Source organism: Diorhabda carinulata, chromosome 10, assembly GCF_026250575.1.
Source record: "Diorhabda carinulata isolate Delta chromosome 10, icDioCari1.1, whole genome shotgun sequence".
NCBI classification, from domain to species: Eukaryota; Metazoa; Arthropoda; class Insecta; order Coleoptera; family Chrysomelidae; genus Diorhabda; species Diorhabda carinulata.
Genome location: NC_079469.1, coordinates 16,148,903 through 16,168,472, shown reverse-complemented (window position 1 = coordinate 16,168,472; position 19,570 = coordinate 16,148,903). Strand labels below are relative to the sequence as shown.

General features: G+C 32.9%; 1 protein-coding gene across 1 annotated transcript in view; it reads right to left on the bottom strand.

The window, feature by feature from the left end:
• Nucleotides 1–4,932: 4,932 nt before the first annotated feature.
• The window catches only part of LOC130898847 (transcription factor SOX-8-like), a 32,609-nt gene continuing 17,971 nt past the window's right edge, over nucleotides 4,933–19,570 (bottom strand). The window contains exon 3 of the mRNA XM_057808402.1: nucleotides 4,933–6,981. Coding sequence (XP_057664385.1) covers nucleotides 6,240–6,981 — 742 coding nt within the window. The 3' untranslated portion in view covers nucleotides 4,933–6,239. The remainder of the gene's footprint in view (nucleotides 6,982–19,570) is intronic.

The window sequence follows — 19,570 nt, the reverse complement described above, 5'->3', positions numbered from 1 at the left end:
ACTTTTGTTAATTTGAAGGACAATGAAGAGACTTTTAACTTAATGGAGTGATACGGTTGATGATTTTTTTCAATTCTGGTAGTTTGGAGAATTGATTAATATTATAAATTTGGTAGAATTCTGCTTAATCTATTATTAGAATTTCGTTTTCGAAGAAAACAAATTTTTTGTTTGTTGAAGTTTTGAAATAAAACGAAGCACTACTAAATAACCACGGTCAAGAATAAACTGGAGATGCCATGATGAAAAATTTGATGAAAACCGATGGAACAAACATCCTATAATAACTGTAGACCAGTGACCATCAAACTGTAAGTCTACGAACCACCATTGAGTAGATGAATCTTCTAATCAGCTACTGAGGAATAGTAAAAGTAGATAAAAACTGTATTATCAAAAAATTGTATACTAAGAGAAACACAAACTCCTTCAAGAGCAATACAATCAATCCATCGCTTCTCTAACTTATCGATACCGTGCTTGTTTAAAAATTCATCTTTTGCCTTAATATAGTCTTTAGTTTTAGCAATTGCTTCTTCATTTTTCGGAATTTCTTACCGGCGAGCATTTTTTTGAGATCAGCAAATAGTCAGTAGTCACTGAGGGCCAGATCTGGACTATGTAATGGACGAAGGAGTAATAGTCCAGACCACGATTTTTTCTTTCACGTTTCTTGAGGAGAATAGTGATGAGTGTCAAACGCTCGATTTGTTACCTGATGATTCCCGACTACACGTGAAAACTGTTAAAAGGAGGCTGGAAGAAAAAAGAAAAGTATGACGTATTCATCAATTTGACGTATTTTGAAATGCCTGTATCTTCGGAATTATACGGTCAAAAAAGTAATGTGACTAGTGAAATTTGAAGGGAATTTAATGCTCATTCCGACAATAGAATAAATCAAATAGGGATCCCTTGGCATCCCCGAATAATACCCCAACATTTCTAATCGATAGCTTCGCAATTTTGTACAGGATAACTGCTATATCGTTCAGAGCTCCCTTTCCTTATAACTTACAAACTATTCGTTCTGCAGCGTTGCGGTTATACTTAAATTGTAGCTAAATAACTGCTCTACAACTTCATTGGACATGACTTTCTCGTGGGATCAATAGCTTAGCCAGTATTTCGTGCAAAAGATGGCCAAAACATAAATTTTCAAATTTTTGGAAAAAGAGCTGTATCTTGGGACCTATTAGACCTACAAAGCTATGGTTGATCTTAAACGATAGCGATTCTCATTTACTTTAAAATGGTGTACAGTATTTTTTTCGTGTTTTTTTCGGCCACCCCCTAATCGAGCACAGTAAATGTATCTCTTCAGCACCCAATGAAAGTTTATGAACTCGTTAATTTTCTCCTTAAGTTTGATCAAATTTTGAGATAAAGCATTTATTTTTGAAGCAACAGTGTCTTTTGAGATGGAACTTTCAACTTAGAGTCTTTAATAAAATCACCATCAGTGAAAGGTTTCGATTTTTTCGCGATTTCTAATGCAACAATAAATCTTGATTCCATGACACCTTCGTTCTCTGTATTAGCTTTAGTAAACATCGATTGTTGACCTTAAAGTTTCGATTGTAAAGATGACAATGTGTCGATTATTATTTTTTTAGTGTAACAATCGAATTTTGATTTATAATTCCTATCATAGAGTCTCTTCAAAATAAACTCCTCACAAACAGTAACTGTTCGATTACAAATCGACATTTTTTTATGACATTATGCCAAAATCGTAACAATTATGGAAACTCGACACAACAATTATGGATATCTCAAGCGCACTACACAAACAAATTCACAATCACTACTTCGCAGTACAATTAAAATCCTTCTCCAACCGTATAGCTTCGATTACTCGACTCAACTGACTCACGTCGCGCCGACGCATCCGTTTTGTATGGTTAAGGAAGGTTCTAGTCTAGACTCTAGGTTCTATCCTTCTCGACTAAAATAATAGGTTATTTGCGCTTGTCTAGGCACGCGCTGCCCTTGAAATTACTTATATACTTGAGTGTAAGAGTATTTAAAACATCCGTCGAGGAATTTAATGAAGTATAAAAGGTCTAAAAAACATGATTCTTCTTTCTGTGACACATTGCGATCGCGGGCTTTATTCATACGGCCCACGGGCCGGAAGAGGCCCGCGGGACGTATCTTTGACATGACTAAACTACAGATTCAATATAGAACTTCCACATATAGAAATTAACGTGTTTCTGGATCTTTTCTATTTGTGAAGAAGTCCAGTTTTATATTTTAACAATTCCAATAATCTAGAGTGTTAATTATTTGTTGGCTGAGTATATTTATAAATATATTTCGATTTAATGGAATTACATAATTTCTAAAGCTTTAGGTGCGGTCCTTCAACTATTTTAGAACCTTAAGTTGGCCACCCCAATCAGTGCAGTCGATGATTGAGTATTCAACATTTTTAAGCTAAAGAATGATTTGAGATTTGATGAAGTGACATGAATATGGAGGGTCAAGTGTGTGGGTTAAAATTCTACACCTTCAACTTTTCTGGATTGTTTACACGGCGGTATTTTGAATGAAGCAACGCCATAAGTTCGTCGCAATGACTTTCATATTTTTAATTTTAGTTCTACTTGAGAGCTCTTTTCGATTGACAGACATTATATAGCCTCTAATCAGTGGCGTAGGATGCATCTTTAGAAAATAATTTTTGTAAATCAACTTGACGTACGCAAATAAATAATTAAAAATTCGATTCTCATATATAGGGTGTATAAAATTAAGACAATACGTGGAGACGATATACGCCATTCAATACAAGTTCGATTCTCTGGTAAATTGAGGTTATGTAATTGTGAAAAGTGGATTTACCACTTAAACTTTCAATAAAAACCTACAGTATGTGAAATTAGTGAGAAACCCCCATGTTGCTATAATTAAATAACTCTAAATTCAAAAACTTTCTAATTAAAAACAATTTATTTAGCAAACTGGGGATTTAATAATAAATTAAAGTTACAATTAGTTACACTAATCTGACTGGCGTACTAAACGAATATCAAATTGAATAAACGAAGTATTGAAGACGATACCTTAATGGAGTTGAAGTGGAATCTATAAAACTGATAGAAAGACCAAACACAGACAATTTATAGTAACGATAATATTAAATAAGTAATTGATGATGATGCGCCGATGTGAAAAGGGTTGTTTCGGATTACTTAACTCTATCAAAGCATCGAGCTATACATCTATTATAATCAGATCATTCGCCGGCTGAACTGGGATTTCAGGATGATTCTTTGTGGCTTTTTTGACATGGCGATCTACACATTCGTTTCCAAAAGGAAATTGTTACCGTACAATTTATCCATTTACAATATAAAAAATGGAGAAGCAGTTAAAATTCATCTTCTTTTCTAATAATTGCAGCGGTCAATAGAAGAACAATTGAGTTTTTGTGATGTATGTACATGTTGTGTTTAAGGAGATTCAAAAACATTGACTCCATTTCTCATAAGTTTCTTGTCACTGGTCATACGCAAAATGAAGGAGATTGCGTATATACAGTAAATAGAAAAAGCAGTCAAACGGGCAAGAAAGTCTGGAACAATTTATGTACAAATAATTAGAACAGCAAAAGTTTCAGAGCCTTTCTACGCCGCAAATGAGTTGAGCTTCAATGGTATTCTTGATTTTAAAAACCTGACCAGCTTTTTGGGGAACAACTTTTATGTGGATAAATGAAAATTTTCTTTTGATGCCGAACTTGGGATGGTGGACATTTTTTCGGACTCATCTTCTAACATCCTCCATCAAGCTACGACTCAACCAGCTCAAGGAGAACCACAAGAAAAGACCACAGTAGAGGACGAAGACCTCAAAGAAAAACGACTGAAGATCCTTGATAAATGGGATTGTAAGAAAGCTTACGGATCACCTACTGGTTCTTGGATTAAAATTTTGGTTGTCATTTTTAGAGTAGTGTTTAAAAGATCGATTCCTCTATAGTTTTCCGGTTTTTTTCTGTCACCTCTTTCAAACAGTGGAATTAGTATACTTGTTTTCCATTCTTCAGATACTTTTTTGTGAACAGTGCCAACTGCTCGGTCATTGCTTTCCGACAATCTTCATCACTGCCCGTGGCCTTTCGGTTTTTTAGCTTTCTCTGAGCTTCCTCCATTTCCTTTATATTTATTCTGGTTTCTTCTTCAGTTATGATGTCTGGTTGTGAATTGGTTTTGTGAGTACAATATTTTTAGGTAGTCTATCCAGGTTTTTATTCCCATATGTTTTACTTTTACTATTTCTTTCATTTCTTGCCTGTGTCCTCTTATAAATCTGCACAATCCTTTCAGAAGCGTTCCCAGTGGTTATTTTTGTGCATTTCTGTTAAAAGACTCATTTAAAAATACCAATGGACGTGTCCAAGAGTTAGTCCCAACACGCCTTCATATATTTATTAACGAATTTCTTCCATTTGTTTGGTCCACTCCGTATTAGATTCCCTTTACGATAATTGAACAATCCTGGGTTGTCGTTGCTACAATTTAAGTTGTTATAGCTTATTTTAGAAAGGTATAGAGTAATAAAATCTCATTAGGTATGCAAAAACATAGTGATCCAACGAATATTTAAGCCACTTTAATAGTTTGGCATTGTTTTCGTTGTAAATTTTTTTTTGTCAAGTGCAGGTAGTACTACCCGAGTTTTGGGGTCGATATGTGGGTTTATCCTATTGTTATCCATTCACAAACACTGAAAATAGTGTGCCAAAGGCGTGCCGGAAGAATTTTATTTCAACAGAATAAAAATTACATAGTATTAGGTACACTTATGTTTTATTGAACATTATACAGAAATTAAATTATAAAAAATCGTGATATTTTTCGTCATCTCCTCTAGACGTATATATCTCCCCTTCATAGGTAGGTGATAAGAGAAAAAACCTAGTAGCTTCAATAAAATTTATTCAACTGAATTTATAAAAAATATTTTCTAAAAATATAACCTTACAAAAAATAAAGCACGTCAAATGAAACGCAAAATAGTAAATTTTCGAAACGAACGCTTAACAAAAATTATAAGTAATGTATAGATAACTTAAGTCGTATAAATGATATCAAATAAGAAGTGGATTTATTTTTAATTTTTTAAAATATCACTTCTCGATAGCAAAATTATTTTAGAATACTAACAAGGGATCAGCAATAACCTATAACAAATGTCATGACATAATTGATATAATATACAGTTTCGCTATATTATTTTTGATATATGATACGAGGGCCGTTTTTTTTTCAACCTCCGATACGCTATAAGTAAAAGACAAGTTCAAATGAAACAATAATTTTATTACCAAAAGATTGGTACACGCAGTAATGGTGAATCAACGGTTTTCTTTAACCATTGTATCAAGTCAAGACACACGACTCATTCTCCGATGGTTTTATGCAACACTAGCGTCTTCAACATCAATAATTGACGGACATGTTCACGGGGTTATAGCACAACGCCGACTGACGCCTGAATGTCAACAATGACGGAGTGTGTAGTGCGAGAGCCTTCCAGCGTACGCCCGCTCTCTACTGACCGCGTAGCGTCTGCACGGACCCCCCACACTTGTCCCAAAAATCAACACGTCGAGCGAACTAAAAATGATATAGAACCAGACCAGAAATTTGCTAAATTAACTGAGTTCTTTGATCAAACGTTGCAGCTTTTCTTTGAAGAAAAATGATTGTATTCGGTCGTTTTTATATACAAATATAACCTCTATGTAAAAAGACATTTAGATAACCTTGCTCAATTGCTCAATTCTTCCAAGTATCGATGAAATAATCAAAGGAGGTGATTCTATTTGATGAAGTGGAATGAAGCGAATATATCGAACCAAAATACTCCTAAAATAACCCCTTGAATGAGCTAACACTACCCCTGGGATTTGGAGCATCAACATATTTATTATTAACATGTACAGTGTGTGACAATAGAATGATATTTCGGATCACTGATTACAACAAAGTTATTTTAACTAGAAATTTTGGTTCTAGACACCAAAAAACTCTAGTCAGAAATTAGTACTCATACAAAAACAGTCCTCGATATCACAATCGCCAGATTGTGACGATTGATATATTCGAATAAATTTGTGTATCGAATATAAAACATCTCCGAGAAGTTTTTTTTTGTCACTGCGCAATTTAAAACGAGAGATTCTATATTTAACTATTTATATCACTTTAGATTAACAAATCGTATTACACACTATAATGTCCCCAAGTTTCGTTGTTTCCATCGATACTAGAATAATTCCCAACCGCCGAAGAGCCGCCGAACATGGGCCTCTGAGGTAAATATTGATACGAAGGTAAATACTGGGTATTGTTCGCGTAATAGCTGGACGACGCGGGCGGATATGTATATACACCATTTGGATTAGATTGCAAGTACCTTTCCGTTTTTACTACCGAACTCGGTTGCAATTCGTGGTACCTGTTGAAAGAATTGTCGCTAGAAGCCATCGACGAATCTGTACATAACCTCTTGTTTTTGTAATTGTTATTTGTGTCGTCTTTATGGAATTGTTGATAAGTTTCGTTGGGGAGATATTGATCGAAGTCGCTGCTATCCAAGCATTCATCGGTCATGTAGCTGCTGTCTATTTCCGGTATCCTTTGATAACTGTCGAGGTCGAAGTTGTGTTGTTCGCAAGATTTGAGTAATTGTGAAGAAATCAAAGGGCTGTTTGGTTGCGAGGAACACGTCGAGGGAGATGTTGAACTGTGGCTCCTTGGACTGCACGGCGAGTCTTCTTGTTTCATAGTACGTGTATATGTTGTTGTTTGAGTGTGAGACAGTTGGTGAATCGATTCCGTCGGGCCTTTATTTTGTTTTCTTCGGCGTGGTTGGTACTTGTAATCGGGGTGTTCCCGTTTGTGTATTACGCGAAGTCTTTCTGCTTCTTCGACGAACGGTTTCTTGTCGTTGTCGCTTAATACCCTGAAACAAAGGAAATATTATTATAGAAGGATTTCCGGACAAAATATTGCGTTACCATAGCAAAGAACAATAACTTAGTAGAAGTGTAAGTGTAAAGTTTCACGTCAAAAAAGTCAACCAGAGCTACGCGATAAATTAAAAGAGTCCATCATGAAGTACGTGTAATTAAAAGGGTTAAGAGGTAAGCAGATTTACGAAGAGATGCTTAATACCCTTGGTGATCAATGTCCTTCGTGAAAAATTGGAGACGTGATTTTATCAGACCGTCGAATAGGGTTAAAACGGATCTGATCTGAAGCCCTGAATATTCCATACGAACGCGTTCATCATATAGTTGCAAAATTGCTGCAAAATGGATTCCCCCAAATGTTTGAATGTTGACCAAAAGCGTGCAAGGGTAGAAGCATCGCGTTCGATCTGTACTGAAATGAAAATTCAATTTTAATCTCCAGCTTTTAAGGGTGATATATCCAAAAGGGAAGAGTGGATAGGAGTGATGTGTAATTACTTCTCAGGTTTCCTAATAGGTGGATTGGTCGTAGAGGCCCATTTGCAGGACTACCACGACCCAACAAATTCCGGAGCATTCTGTATAAAGAAAGGAAATAATTTGAAACTTCCTTAAAACTTTGTTTATGAAGTTTTGGAAGTTTGCTCACTTATACTGATGCCGATCCTGTTTAATAATAAGCTAGATTGAAATATTTGCAACTTTGAGCTCGTCTCTTATCAAGTTGTGAAAAATAATTAGCCGGATGTATATACATATTGAACCAACAGGAAATTGTTCAATAATAATAATAATAATAATAATTATCTCCGATATATTTCAATCAGAAATAATTAATCTCAATTTAATAAATTAGTAATACTGTCATTTAATCCATTCATTCGATAAGCAATTAATTCTCGGATTTATTTCCCAGAAGTAGTAGGAGAGTTCAATCCATTATCTTAGGCTCCGAAAAATTTTACGATAACCTTTAACTTCAAATGCAAGTTCAATGCAGGAATAATTTAAAAAAAAAAAAAAAATACACCAATGGAATAATACAACGTTATAATATGATATATATTAAAAATTTAACGCGCAACATAAAACGGGATATCATAGCAGTACCCACAAGCGTTCGAGATACGGCAATAGAGAACCAAGTGGGTTCTCGACGGGCGGTCAGGTCAAAGTCGCCGCCAATGCTACGTAACGTAGCTCTGATATTAATTTAGCTCTCTAGATTGGCTCACGATAGAACCGAGAGTCGCATGCCCATATCAGCGGCGTCTAATGGTTCTATGGGTCATTAGAAACCATGACTGGGGCGGTACCTTTCGCAATAATGCGCCTCGGGTATGGTGAGACACATTTTTATATGGTTAAATAACACGATTGTTGAAATTAAATTTGGAACACGGGTCAGGACAGTTTTACAAAATTTCAACACGGCCGGCGCAAACAAAATATTATACTAGCAACTGGTGTAATTGTGTGTGAGAGAAACGCTTTATTGTCGAAAAATTGTTGCAATTTGTAGACAAAAGCTTGTAAAAAGTAAAAAACGAACATAGAAATAACCAAAGTATAAGGTACTTTCCAGTAAATATGCCCACAAATTATTGCGAACTGCGGGAAAATATGACATCGATTTGATTTCAATTGGCAAGTGATTGTGCATCTTTTTTGCATTGTAAAATATTGAGCCCTTGACTAATCCTAAACGTGGAGTATCATGAAATTTTACACATAGTCTTTTGAAAGATACTAGTTCATAAACGTGATATGGATTTGACAATAGCAGCGCCATCCCCTATTATTAAACTCCAGTAATATAAAAGGATATTTTAAAGTGATTTTCAACTTGTTTAAACACTAATTTATCATAAAAATAGTACAGTTTGATTACGACATAACTGTATAACACATAGATTATGACAAGTAACAGTTTTCAGGTAACTCCTACGGAATATGTAATCTCCCTGGGTGGAAAAACTCATTAATGGTTCAGTTAATGCTTTGGGATTATTTCCAATGCGATGATGTCCACCAAAAATTGTGAAAATCGAAAAATTGGAGTATCGAGCCATCGTCAACTACTACCTGTATTTAAAAGGGTTAAGAGGTAAGCAGATTTACGAAGAGATGCCTAATACCCTTGGAGATCAATGTCCTTCGTGAAAAATTGGACTACAAGCTTCAAAAGAGGTAAAGTTTCCATTGAAGATGATGATCGATCGGGAAAACCAGTTTCTGTGTCAGTCCCCGAAAATATCGATGCAGTTCATGACTTGATTTTATCAGACCGTCGAATTAGGTTAAAACGGATCTGATCTGAAGCACTGAATATTTCATACGAACGCGTTCATCATATAGTTGCAAAATTGCTGCAAAATGGATCCCCCCAAATGTTTGAATGTTGACCAAAGGCTTGCAATTTGAAAACGATGTAGACTTCTTAAAACGATTTGTTACTATGGATAAGACTTGGGTACATTTCTACGATCCAGAAACCAAGCAACAATCGATGGAATGGCGACACTCTGGTTCTCCAAGATCTAAGAAGTTTCGAGTTCAAAAATCTGCTGGAAAAGTTCTCGCTTCGGTTTTTTGGAATTGCCATGGAGTAATCATGATTGATTTTTTGGATAGAGGGTAGAACAATAACTGGAGATCACTATTCGACATTACTGACCACTCTACGGGAAAAAAATTAATGAGAAAAGACGCGGAAAACTATCCAAATGTGTTGCCATGCAAAAAATTCGTGATTTAGGATTTGAATTACTAAATTTATTCACCAGATTTGGCTCCGTTCGACTATCATCTCTTTCTTTAACTGAAAAAAAGTTTAATAGGTCGTAAATTTTCTTCCAACGAGGAGGTAATAAAAGCTGTGGATGTCTGGTTTGCAGCATTTCTTTGAAAATGTCTAGAGAGGTTGCAGATTCGCTGTAATAAATGGATCCAATTAAGAGGAGAATATGTTGGCTAAGGCTTAGAATTTTATTACAGAAAATTACAGAAAAGTCTCGTTCAATACCATAGTTGGACCGGTCTTTCTCCATTGGGTGTAGATAACATGCATTCTAAAATATTTGAGAAGCAGCATCAGGATCCTGATGATTTGGTAGGTTATCAACTGAGAATACAAGATAAAGGATTGGATCAAGTAGACTTCCACGTGGAAAGCTTCACATTATTAAAAAAATGTTTTTAGGAAGATTTTTCCTAATTTTGTATAGTAAATTAGCTACTAATGTAAATATATTGGCGACAACGTGAAAAAAGACTTCGTTTAGAGATATTCCAGAGGTATAAATAGATAGTTTAAGTTTAAGTGTGTTGATATTGAAAATGTAAACTCTTGTAAGCCAGGTGTCAGTTTATTCTATGTAGAATGTAAGACGTTGGCAAATAAAGGGTTGTACCTTCGCATTAGTCTTATCAAATAATATATTTTCGAAAAGGGGAGATAATTATGTATGAAAAGTAGATCATTCCCACAATCACATTAGATGTAAACAATAAAAAGTGCGATTTAAAGTTCGATACACTCGAAGGAAATCAAGGTCTTCTCGAGAATTATCTTTAGAATATTATTTTTTTTAGTACAGTTGCTTCCTGAGAGATTATAAAATATAAACCGTTACTATACAAGTACAAATCAATATTTTTTTTCTTTTTTACACATTTTTTTTTACAAAAAAATGATACATATAAGGGAGACTCATTACTAAATGTATCAAAAAATGTTTTGACTGTTATGGACCGAGTACAAGAAATTCAAACTAAAAAATAATAAACAGCACAAAGAAAGATTTGTTTGATATGTTAAATATAAATATTTTATGAATTTTTAAGTTTTCTTTATGAATCAAACATCAAATTTTTTATTTTTGTTTGAGTAGATGTTAAGAAAATCACTATAAAACTCTTGGCCCTGTCGGATTTAAAGGATTATTTTTTGTCTCTTGAATAACTCGTTTATTTTCAATATTACACGAAAAATAGTTATCACAAAAGTTGTTTAAAATTAAATTTCCTACAATTTTGGTTCCCATCAATTTTTTCCTAGGATCGATTTTTTTCGACTTATACCCGAAAATATTTTTCCTGTTTGTCTTTTTGTTGTTGATTGTCGTTCGGATTTTTTCTAAAGTTTATATTTTTGGGACGCACGTTCGGGGTAAAGGAAAATAGGGGTGTAAATAATCAGTTCATCGAACAGTATAATTTTTTTACAATTGAAAACACGTAGGCGAGTATCAAGGAGGCTTTAAAAGTGGAAGTTATCTAGTGATCAAATTTTCATACTAAACGCAACCCAGAACAATATCTATTACCAAGGATAAACCTGAAGCTCCTATTTGTGGATTTCAAGCAAGCGTATGGTTCAATAAGTAGAAAAGATTTGTTCCAGACGCTAGCAGCACTCGAAATATCACTATCACCATTGCTGTTTAACCTTGTATTAGAAATGATCCTGAGAATTAGCGCCATCCGAACCAAGTGGATGATTTACAATAACAAAACATAAATCCTTGCCTACGCAGATGAATAATGGAACAAAAGACCAAATATATGGAGATGGGAAGGGATCTGAATGGCCTCAACCAAGTGGCGACGGAGCAAAACAAAGAGTATGGACTTGAGAAAGTCCAGGAGTTCGAATACCTGGGAGTGACAGTAATAAACGAAGGAGGTGAAACCAGGGAAATCGACAAAAGATTAGCGAAAAGAAACGTTTGGAGTCCTAAGTAGACTTTTAAGATATTTTAAGAGCCTCCAAGTTACGCATTTACAAGTTATACAACCAAGGGTGTTGTATGGCAGTGAGTGTTGGATTATGAACAAAAAAGAACCATCACACTTGATGCCGAGGACAGTCAAAATAATCCCATAAAAAATGCTAGGTGTCTATTTCGTATTTTACTTCTCAAACTTGAATAAATCGACTTCAACACCTGATTGTTGTTTTTTACTTGAACGTCATCTAGCGGCATTATGTCCGCCCCATTCTGAGCGCGCAATATTTCTGATGTATCAAAATTTATAAAAAAATCAAAAGCGTATTCAATTAGATATCATAATAATCAAAAAAGTAAACTTCATACCACAACATGTATTGCCGACAAATCTTTTGGATGAGGAACGAAAATTTTTATGTAGAGTCCTGTAATTTATTAAAATCACATTAAAATTTATTAAAAATATAAGATTCTAAATTAGATTGGAATTAATCAAATCGTTCTTATCATTGATTCAATCTTTTTCTGGTATTGATGACTTCTTAATCTATTAACCAAATAATGAGATGGTTGTCCTATGTAAACAATAATATTAGATATATAACATTATTTCTTTAATTTTGTGGTGATTTGGATTCTAGACTAGTAACATATTTTGATAATTCTGATATACAAAAAGTCCTTTATTGTATGACATCGAATTTTTACCGCATGCACGTGCTTCTTAGCGGTTTAAGCGTTTAAAAAATAGCCGAGATGAAATATTAGAGATAATTCAAACTATCGTTCATACGATTTATGAATTTTAGAAATTTTTGAATTTGATATAAACAGCTGTAAATTTCGAGCAAATAAATAATCAAAGTAACGATGATAGTTTTTGATATGTATTCATAGGGTTCGGTAACTTCATTGGATTCCTGAAGTTCGAACTATTACTTAACATTACTACCTTCACGTTTTTGCCGAACTTCTTGAAAGGATAAAGAAAAACGACCCGAATTATGGGCTTTGTATGTTAATAGGAGCAAGCCAAGTTCCATATCTTGATATTGGATCATCCCCATATTTTCTTTAATGCGATTTCTATATGTTTCCCAAGGCAACATCTTTATTGAAAGGAATGAGAGTCCCCTGAAGGGTGAATAAGACTTCTAATACCGGAACGTTGGTATTTGAAAAGTGTCTTTGCCTTTTTAAGGGCCGGTACGTCCTTTGCAATCCACTGTCTAGACGTTTTTTCATTCCAGGAGTGTAATGGTGGAACTAGTTTTCATTTAAAGTTATGAATCGAAGCGCTTTTGGTCTAAAGGGAGTAATTACGGCATTCCACGTTCTTTTGATATGCTGATAGCCTCTTCATATCTTTCTAAGCTTAATCTGAGATCGTCCGTTACCTTATAGTGAGTTTATTCGATTATATCGTTGGTTGTTGCAGTTTTTGGCCGTCTCTTCGTTAGCCAAGCTGATTGGCTGCGTTTTAATTCAGTTGTCCAAAATTTTACGGTCGTAAATGATAGTGTCTAACGCCTCCGTCAGTCATGTAGACACATTGCTATTGAAAAACAAATATTCAATGATAGCTCGACATAGTTTTCTTTTTCATTTTCAATAAAATATTTCCGACGATTGTCAAACAGAAATTAAGCGTTCAAAACGGCTGAAATTTTGTTGAAAATATCTCAAAGTGTGTGCAAATATATTTCTCATACTCATAAGTGCTGACATCTTCAGGATGAGTTAGTGATTTTGGTCAAAGTTAATTACTACAATATTCAATATGTACGCAGGTTTTTAGTTGTTTTTCAATTATTTCAGTTGGAAACTTTCATTTGAGAAGTTTTTCAGATATAACAGTTTATAAAAACCAATCCTGTACATATTTGTGCACGTGAGAACATCGTTTTATATACGTAAAAACGCGGAAATTAGTATATGTCACCTTTTTCCCCAAATATGATTTAACCGGAACCAGATGGTAATCGGCAATCTCCTTTTATTTAATTAGAAGTGAGATAAGATAAACTTTGTTTTACTGCGATAAATAAAAATAACTGCCAAGAAAATTTAAAATAACTATATATATATATATATATATTCAGCTTGTCGTAATTCGATTTTTGACGATTTTGAGATTTAAATGAAAAATTAATCGCTAAATTTCGTCGCATCGATCTGCAAAGTTATAAATATTCATCCAATTTTTTTTTTATTGGTAACAAATGGGAGGATTTTTCACAACGTTTTAAGGATTTATATTCCGAAGAAATCCCGTTAAATAAACAAAAATACATGGACTTATTATCCCTCAAACCATTAATACCTAAGGACTAACACTCTTTTTATGAAAACAAAGCTTTCTCATGTACTTATATTTGTATTGAATAACTTTTTTCAATTCAATTTTCGATTGAAACGAGGAAAATAACACTTTACGTACGTCAGATTATAAATTGAGCGCGAAAAAAGCTATTTGGGTGATTCCGTTCTAACTGTGATATTCAATGTCCTGTATTGTTTTTTTGTACTAGTCATTAATTAATAATCAATTAATAAAAATTTTGTGTTAATTGAATAATTCTTAAGATATTTAAACATTATTTTTATACAATATAACTTGCCACTTAAAGAAAACTTATACTACATCACTTGAATGTCAGTACCGTGTCATGTCCATTCCTAGAATTTACCGATAAATTATTAATTTTTTTTGTCGTAACAAATGATTTAAACTAATTACCTTATAAATTCTAATGTTTATGATCAAACTGAGGAAAATTGATGCACTTGTTGTTTAATATCTTAAGTTACCATGTCAGTACCGTGGATAAATGAGTCAGTACCGTGGAACTCAAAATCCGACATTTGTGTCTTGCTCGTGATACTTTGAAGTTGTAGTAAATTCCTCTTAGAGTTTTATTTTTACAGTAAAATAGATGAATAATATGCATAAAAAAGTTAGAAAAGTTAAATTTTAAAATCTTGAAATTTTGAATACAAAAAATCACAGTTAGAACGGAATCACCCATTTACTCTGCACCTAACCACTGTGTTATGTATTGAGCTGGACTGGTTGCAACGAACTTTTCACTAGTGAAATCGCCCCACTGTTTTAGACTGCTGGGGCTATAAAGTGAGTCGTCGTTGGCCATGGAAAGAGTGTGCAGAACACGTTCGTGTTTCTCAAATGAACACTAATATTATAGGGTAAGAGTTGTTGTAGGACTTTATTTTATTTAATTATTCTACTTTAAATGCCCGCGGTCTCTATTTAAACCCTGTAACAATTCGTGATACGGGCCTAGTTATTTTAACGAATCTAAATCAGTTGAAGAAACTGCTCTCATCATTTTTGATCACGATTTTTATCTGACATCTTGAGGAAACTTTTCGTCGTTTCGAATGAAATAATTACATTTAGAATAATTTGATTAACTATTGGGCATTAAGAATGAATGTAGGCAAACATTCCATCGGACAGTCTGCACGACTTGTTACAGTTATCTGTGCCTCAGAATCTACTTAATTAATATCGGATGTGTTTATTACTTTATTTCGTCGTGGGTTTTGATTCTTGGAATTCCATAAGATTTTAATGCAAATCATAAATAGCTCACTCGCAAGTTTTTCTCAATACAATGTGCGTAATTTAAATTACTGATTATACAAGGTGAACGTTGTTGAAAAAAGTGGTAGATCTTTGTAATATCCATAATTCTTGACCGTTTTGCATAATATCTTTACAAATAAAATTACAATAGAGCCCAATATAGAATTTTTTACACTTTTTTGAAGCTTCTGATATGTAGAGTCAGGACATTTTTATGATTTTTATATGATAAGAAGCCAATCAACTGTACGTTAACGAAAAAAATATTTCATGTAACAGGTTCTCGTGAAATATCTGCTTATTTGAATCAATATTTGACATCCATACCTCGTTTTGTAGGGAATTTCATAATCTACAAAACCATGAGAGTTGCAACCCTTTTCTTCAGAGAATTTTGATGTTAAAGGGTAAAAAAGACTCACCCTTAGGATTGAAATCAATACTTTAAACGCTTATATCTCGTTTAATTTTCAAGCTACTGAGTTTAAAAAAAAAGCAAAATGTTCAGTAAAATAAAAGCTAAATTTTAGTTACAATAAAATTTTTTCGTTGATCCAATAGTTTTTGAGATATTTTGAAAAAATTAAAAAAATCGAAAAAAAAAATTTCACATTTAACAACTTTTTTTCAAAATATACGTGTTCTAAACCATTCAAACTTTTGGAACGTGTTGTTAGGACTTAAATAAAAATAATTTTACATGGGTTACGATTAATTTTAATTTTGCCGCACGTGATGTCAAATTTATTTTTTCCCAAATTCGAGTTACTTCACTTATTTTCGACATAACTCGCTTAATTTTCGGGCTAGACCGTTTTATAAAAACTCATTTTAAAGGTTTGAAAAAGTACTTTAAAAATGTTTATTACAATGTTTTATGAAAAATTAATCGTTTTTCCGTTATTTGACCTCAAACCTCTGCATAAATTTACGAAAAAGCAAAAATTGGTTTTCAGTGACTCATAAATTGCTGAATATTATTTAAAAAATTTAATTTAAATTTAATTTAAACTGACTAATTTCTTTGTTTTTTTATAAGCTTCAATTTTGATAAGAATAAGTTTTTCCAGAAAATGCGTAATTTTCGAGATTTTCGTGAAAAAATGTCGAAAAACGTGGTTTAGTTTTTCGAATTCGAGTTACTTAACTTATTTTTACCATAACTCGCTTAATTTTCGGGCTACACGGTTTTATAAAAGGTCATTTTAAAGGTCTGAAAAAGTACTTTAAATATGTTCATTACAATGTTTTATGAAAAATTAATCGTTTTTCCGTTATTTGAGCTCAAACCTCTGCATACATTTACGAAAAAGAAAAAATTGGTTTTAAGTGACTCGTAAGTTGCTGAATATTATTTAGAAAATTTAAATCAAACTGAATAATATCTTTTTTTTTTAAGCTTCAATTTTGATAAGAATAATTTTTTCCAGAAAATGCGTAATTTTCGAGATTTTCGTGAAAAAATGTCGAAAAACGTGGTTTAGTTTTTCGAATTCGAGTTACTTCACTTATTTTCACCATAACTCGCTTAATTTTCGGGCTAGACGGTTTTATAAAAGGTTATTTTAAAGGTCTGAAAAAGTACTTTAAAAATGTTCATTACAATGTTTTATGAAAAATTGATCGTTTTTCCGTTATTTGAGCTCAAATCTCTGCATAAATTTACGAAAAAGAAAAAATTGGTTTTAAGTGACTCGTAAGTTGCTGAATATTATTTAGAAAATTTAAATCAAACTGAATAATATCTTTTTTTTTTAAGCTTCAATTTTGATAAGAATAATTTTTTCCAGAAAATGCGTAATTTTCGAGATTTTCGTGAAAAAATGTCGAAAAACGTGGTTTAGTTTTTCGAATTCGAGTTACTTCACTTATTTTCACCATAACTCGCTTAATTTTCGGGCTAGACGGTTTTATAAAAGGTTATTTTAAAGGTCTGAAAAAGTACTTTAAAAATGTTCATTACAATGTTTTATGAAAAATTGATCGTTTTTCCGTTATTTGAGCTCAAATCTCTGCATAAATTTACGAAAAAGAAAAAATTGGTTTTAAGTGACTCGTAAGTTGCTGAATATTATTTAGAAAATTTAAATCAAACTGAATAATATCTTTTTTTTTTAAGCTTCAATTTTGATAAGAATAATTTTTTCCAGAAAATGCGTAATTTTCGAGATTTTCGTGAAAAAATGTCGAAAAACGTGGTTTAGTTTTTCGAATTCGAGTTACTTCACTTATTTTCACCATAACTCGCTTAATTTTCGGGCTAGACGGTTTTATAAAAGGTTATTTTAAAGGTCTGAAAAAGTACTTTAAAAATGTTCATTACAATGTTTTATGAAAAATTAATCGTTTTTCCGTTATTTGAGCTCAAATCTCTGCATAAATTTACGAAAAAGAAAAAATTCAAGTTAAACTGATTTCTTTGTTTTTTTTATAAGCTTCAATTTTGATAAGAATAATTTTTTCCACAAAATGCGTAAATTTCGAGTTTTTCGTGTTTTTTTTTTTGAATTTTCAATCGCGAATAACTCGGAAATTATTCACATAAACAAAAAACTTAATTCTACATTTTCTTCATAAAATTTAAATCTCTATCGACCCCGCGTAAGGGTGGCATTCACCCTTGGTGTATCATTTTTAAACTTCTGTCAAAATTTCAAACTAATCCATGAAGATCTTTAAAATTACGAGTTAATTTGCTTGGTTCACTGTGTACTAAATTCAAATTTGAATGTTCACTATTGATTGCATTTCGAAAAAAATCTACTTCGATAATTGTTAGAAGTGATTTTTACATTCTGATAGTGAAATATTCTATTTTGTTTGTTTGACCACAATCCAATCATCATCATCGAAAACCCTCTTTTCTTAAAAGCGAATTAGAAGGAAAAACTGTTGGTATGTAAACTATGGATTTGTATTTCATTTCCTCCTTTTATAATTATTCGATTACGATTCATTAATGTCGGTGATGAAATCAAGAATAAATTTTATCTATAATTGTGGTAAAGCTGACAAAAAGTCACTATTAGGTACACATATCGATCATTGACCGTGAATGGAACGACGCGCATCTGTTGGAAGTAACCCTTTCTTGACCCCGTACGATACATATTTCTTAATAATAATTATTATAACTAAAAATAATATAGATTACCGATTCGTGATAAGCTTGTTATTTTATTGATCTCACCGAAACGGCGACTTTTATCAAAGTAGCGCTCTCTATTAGGAAACAAATTATTATTAATAATTGAGGACGATAAGGGGATCAAAAACTATTACAAATGAAAAGGTGACAAATGTGATAAATTTTTACATAACAGTAAAACAACACGTATCACAAAAATTGAAGAATTTTTCATGTTTTTCAACCGATAAGACCTACTATCAAGGAATGTCCCCAGTACACCGACAGACAGGAAAACAAATTAGATGATACAGAAACTGATACTGAAAGTGATTATTCTGAAATTACGATACGGATTCTGAGCAATCGAAAGATAATTTTAGTCATTTTAAAATGATATATCTTCAAACTGTTTTACGGGAAGAGAAAAAACAACAACGTGGCATCGCAATCATACTCGAAAACATTGTCTTTCGTTCATCTGGTGTTAGAGTTTCCGCGCGCAGTGCGATTGCTGACAGATAGATTTAATAGAAATTCAGGATAACTTTATATGGCTGGCCTAAAAAACCCAGCGCCTGAATCTGGGATAATTATGGGCTACTGATGGCACTGCTCCAGAATGCTATCATCTAATCTGTTTTCCTGTCTATCGGGCTACTGGACATGCCTCGATAGTTGGACTAGAAAAATGAAGAATAATCATTAACTAAAAAAAAATCAGGAAAAAACATGATAGTTTTATACTTAGCTTTCCCAAATGCTGCAAGAATTCTTAATGAAATATGATTGAAGAATTCTAATTCACAAAACTCGCTCTTAAAAAATATCTCAAAGCTGAAACAAAATTTGTGACACGGGAACTCGTTTTGAGATAAACGCTCGCACTCGGAGATACGCAACTAAACAGACATTTGGCGCCAAAAAAAAAATCTGCAGGTGAGAGAAAATTTCACCTAGCGATTTCTCCCGGGTTAAATTAATCTATTAATTGTACATTTGTGATTTGGAGGAAAATATTTGTGTATTCCTTTGGTAGTAAATTATTTTTGAATATGGAAAATTTCCCTTTTTGGAAAAAAATTCTAAAGTTAATAAGAGCATTTGTG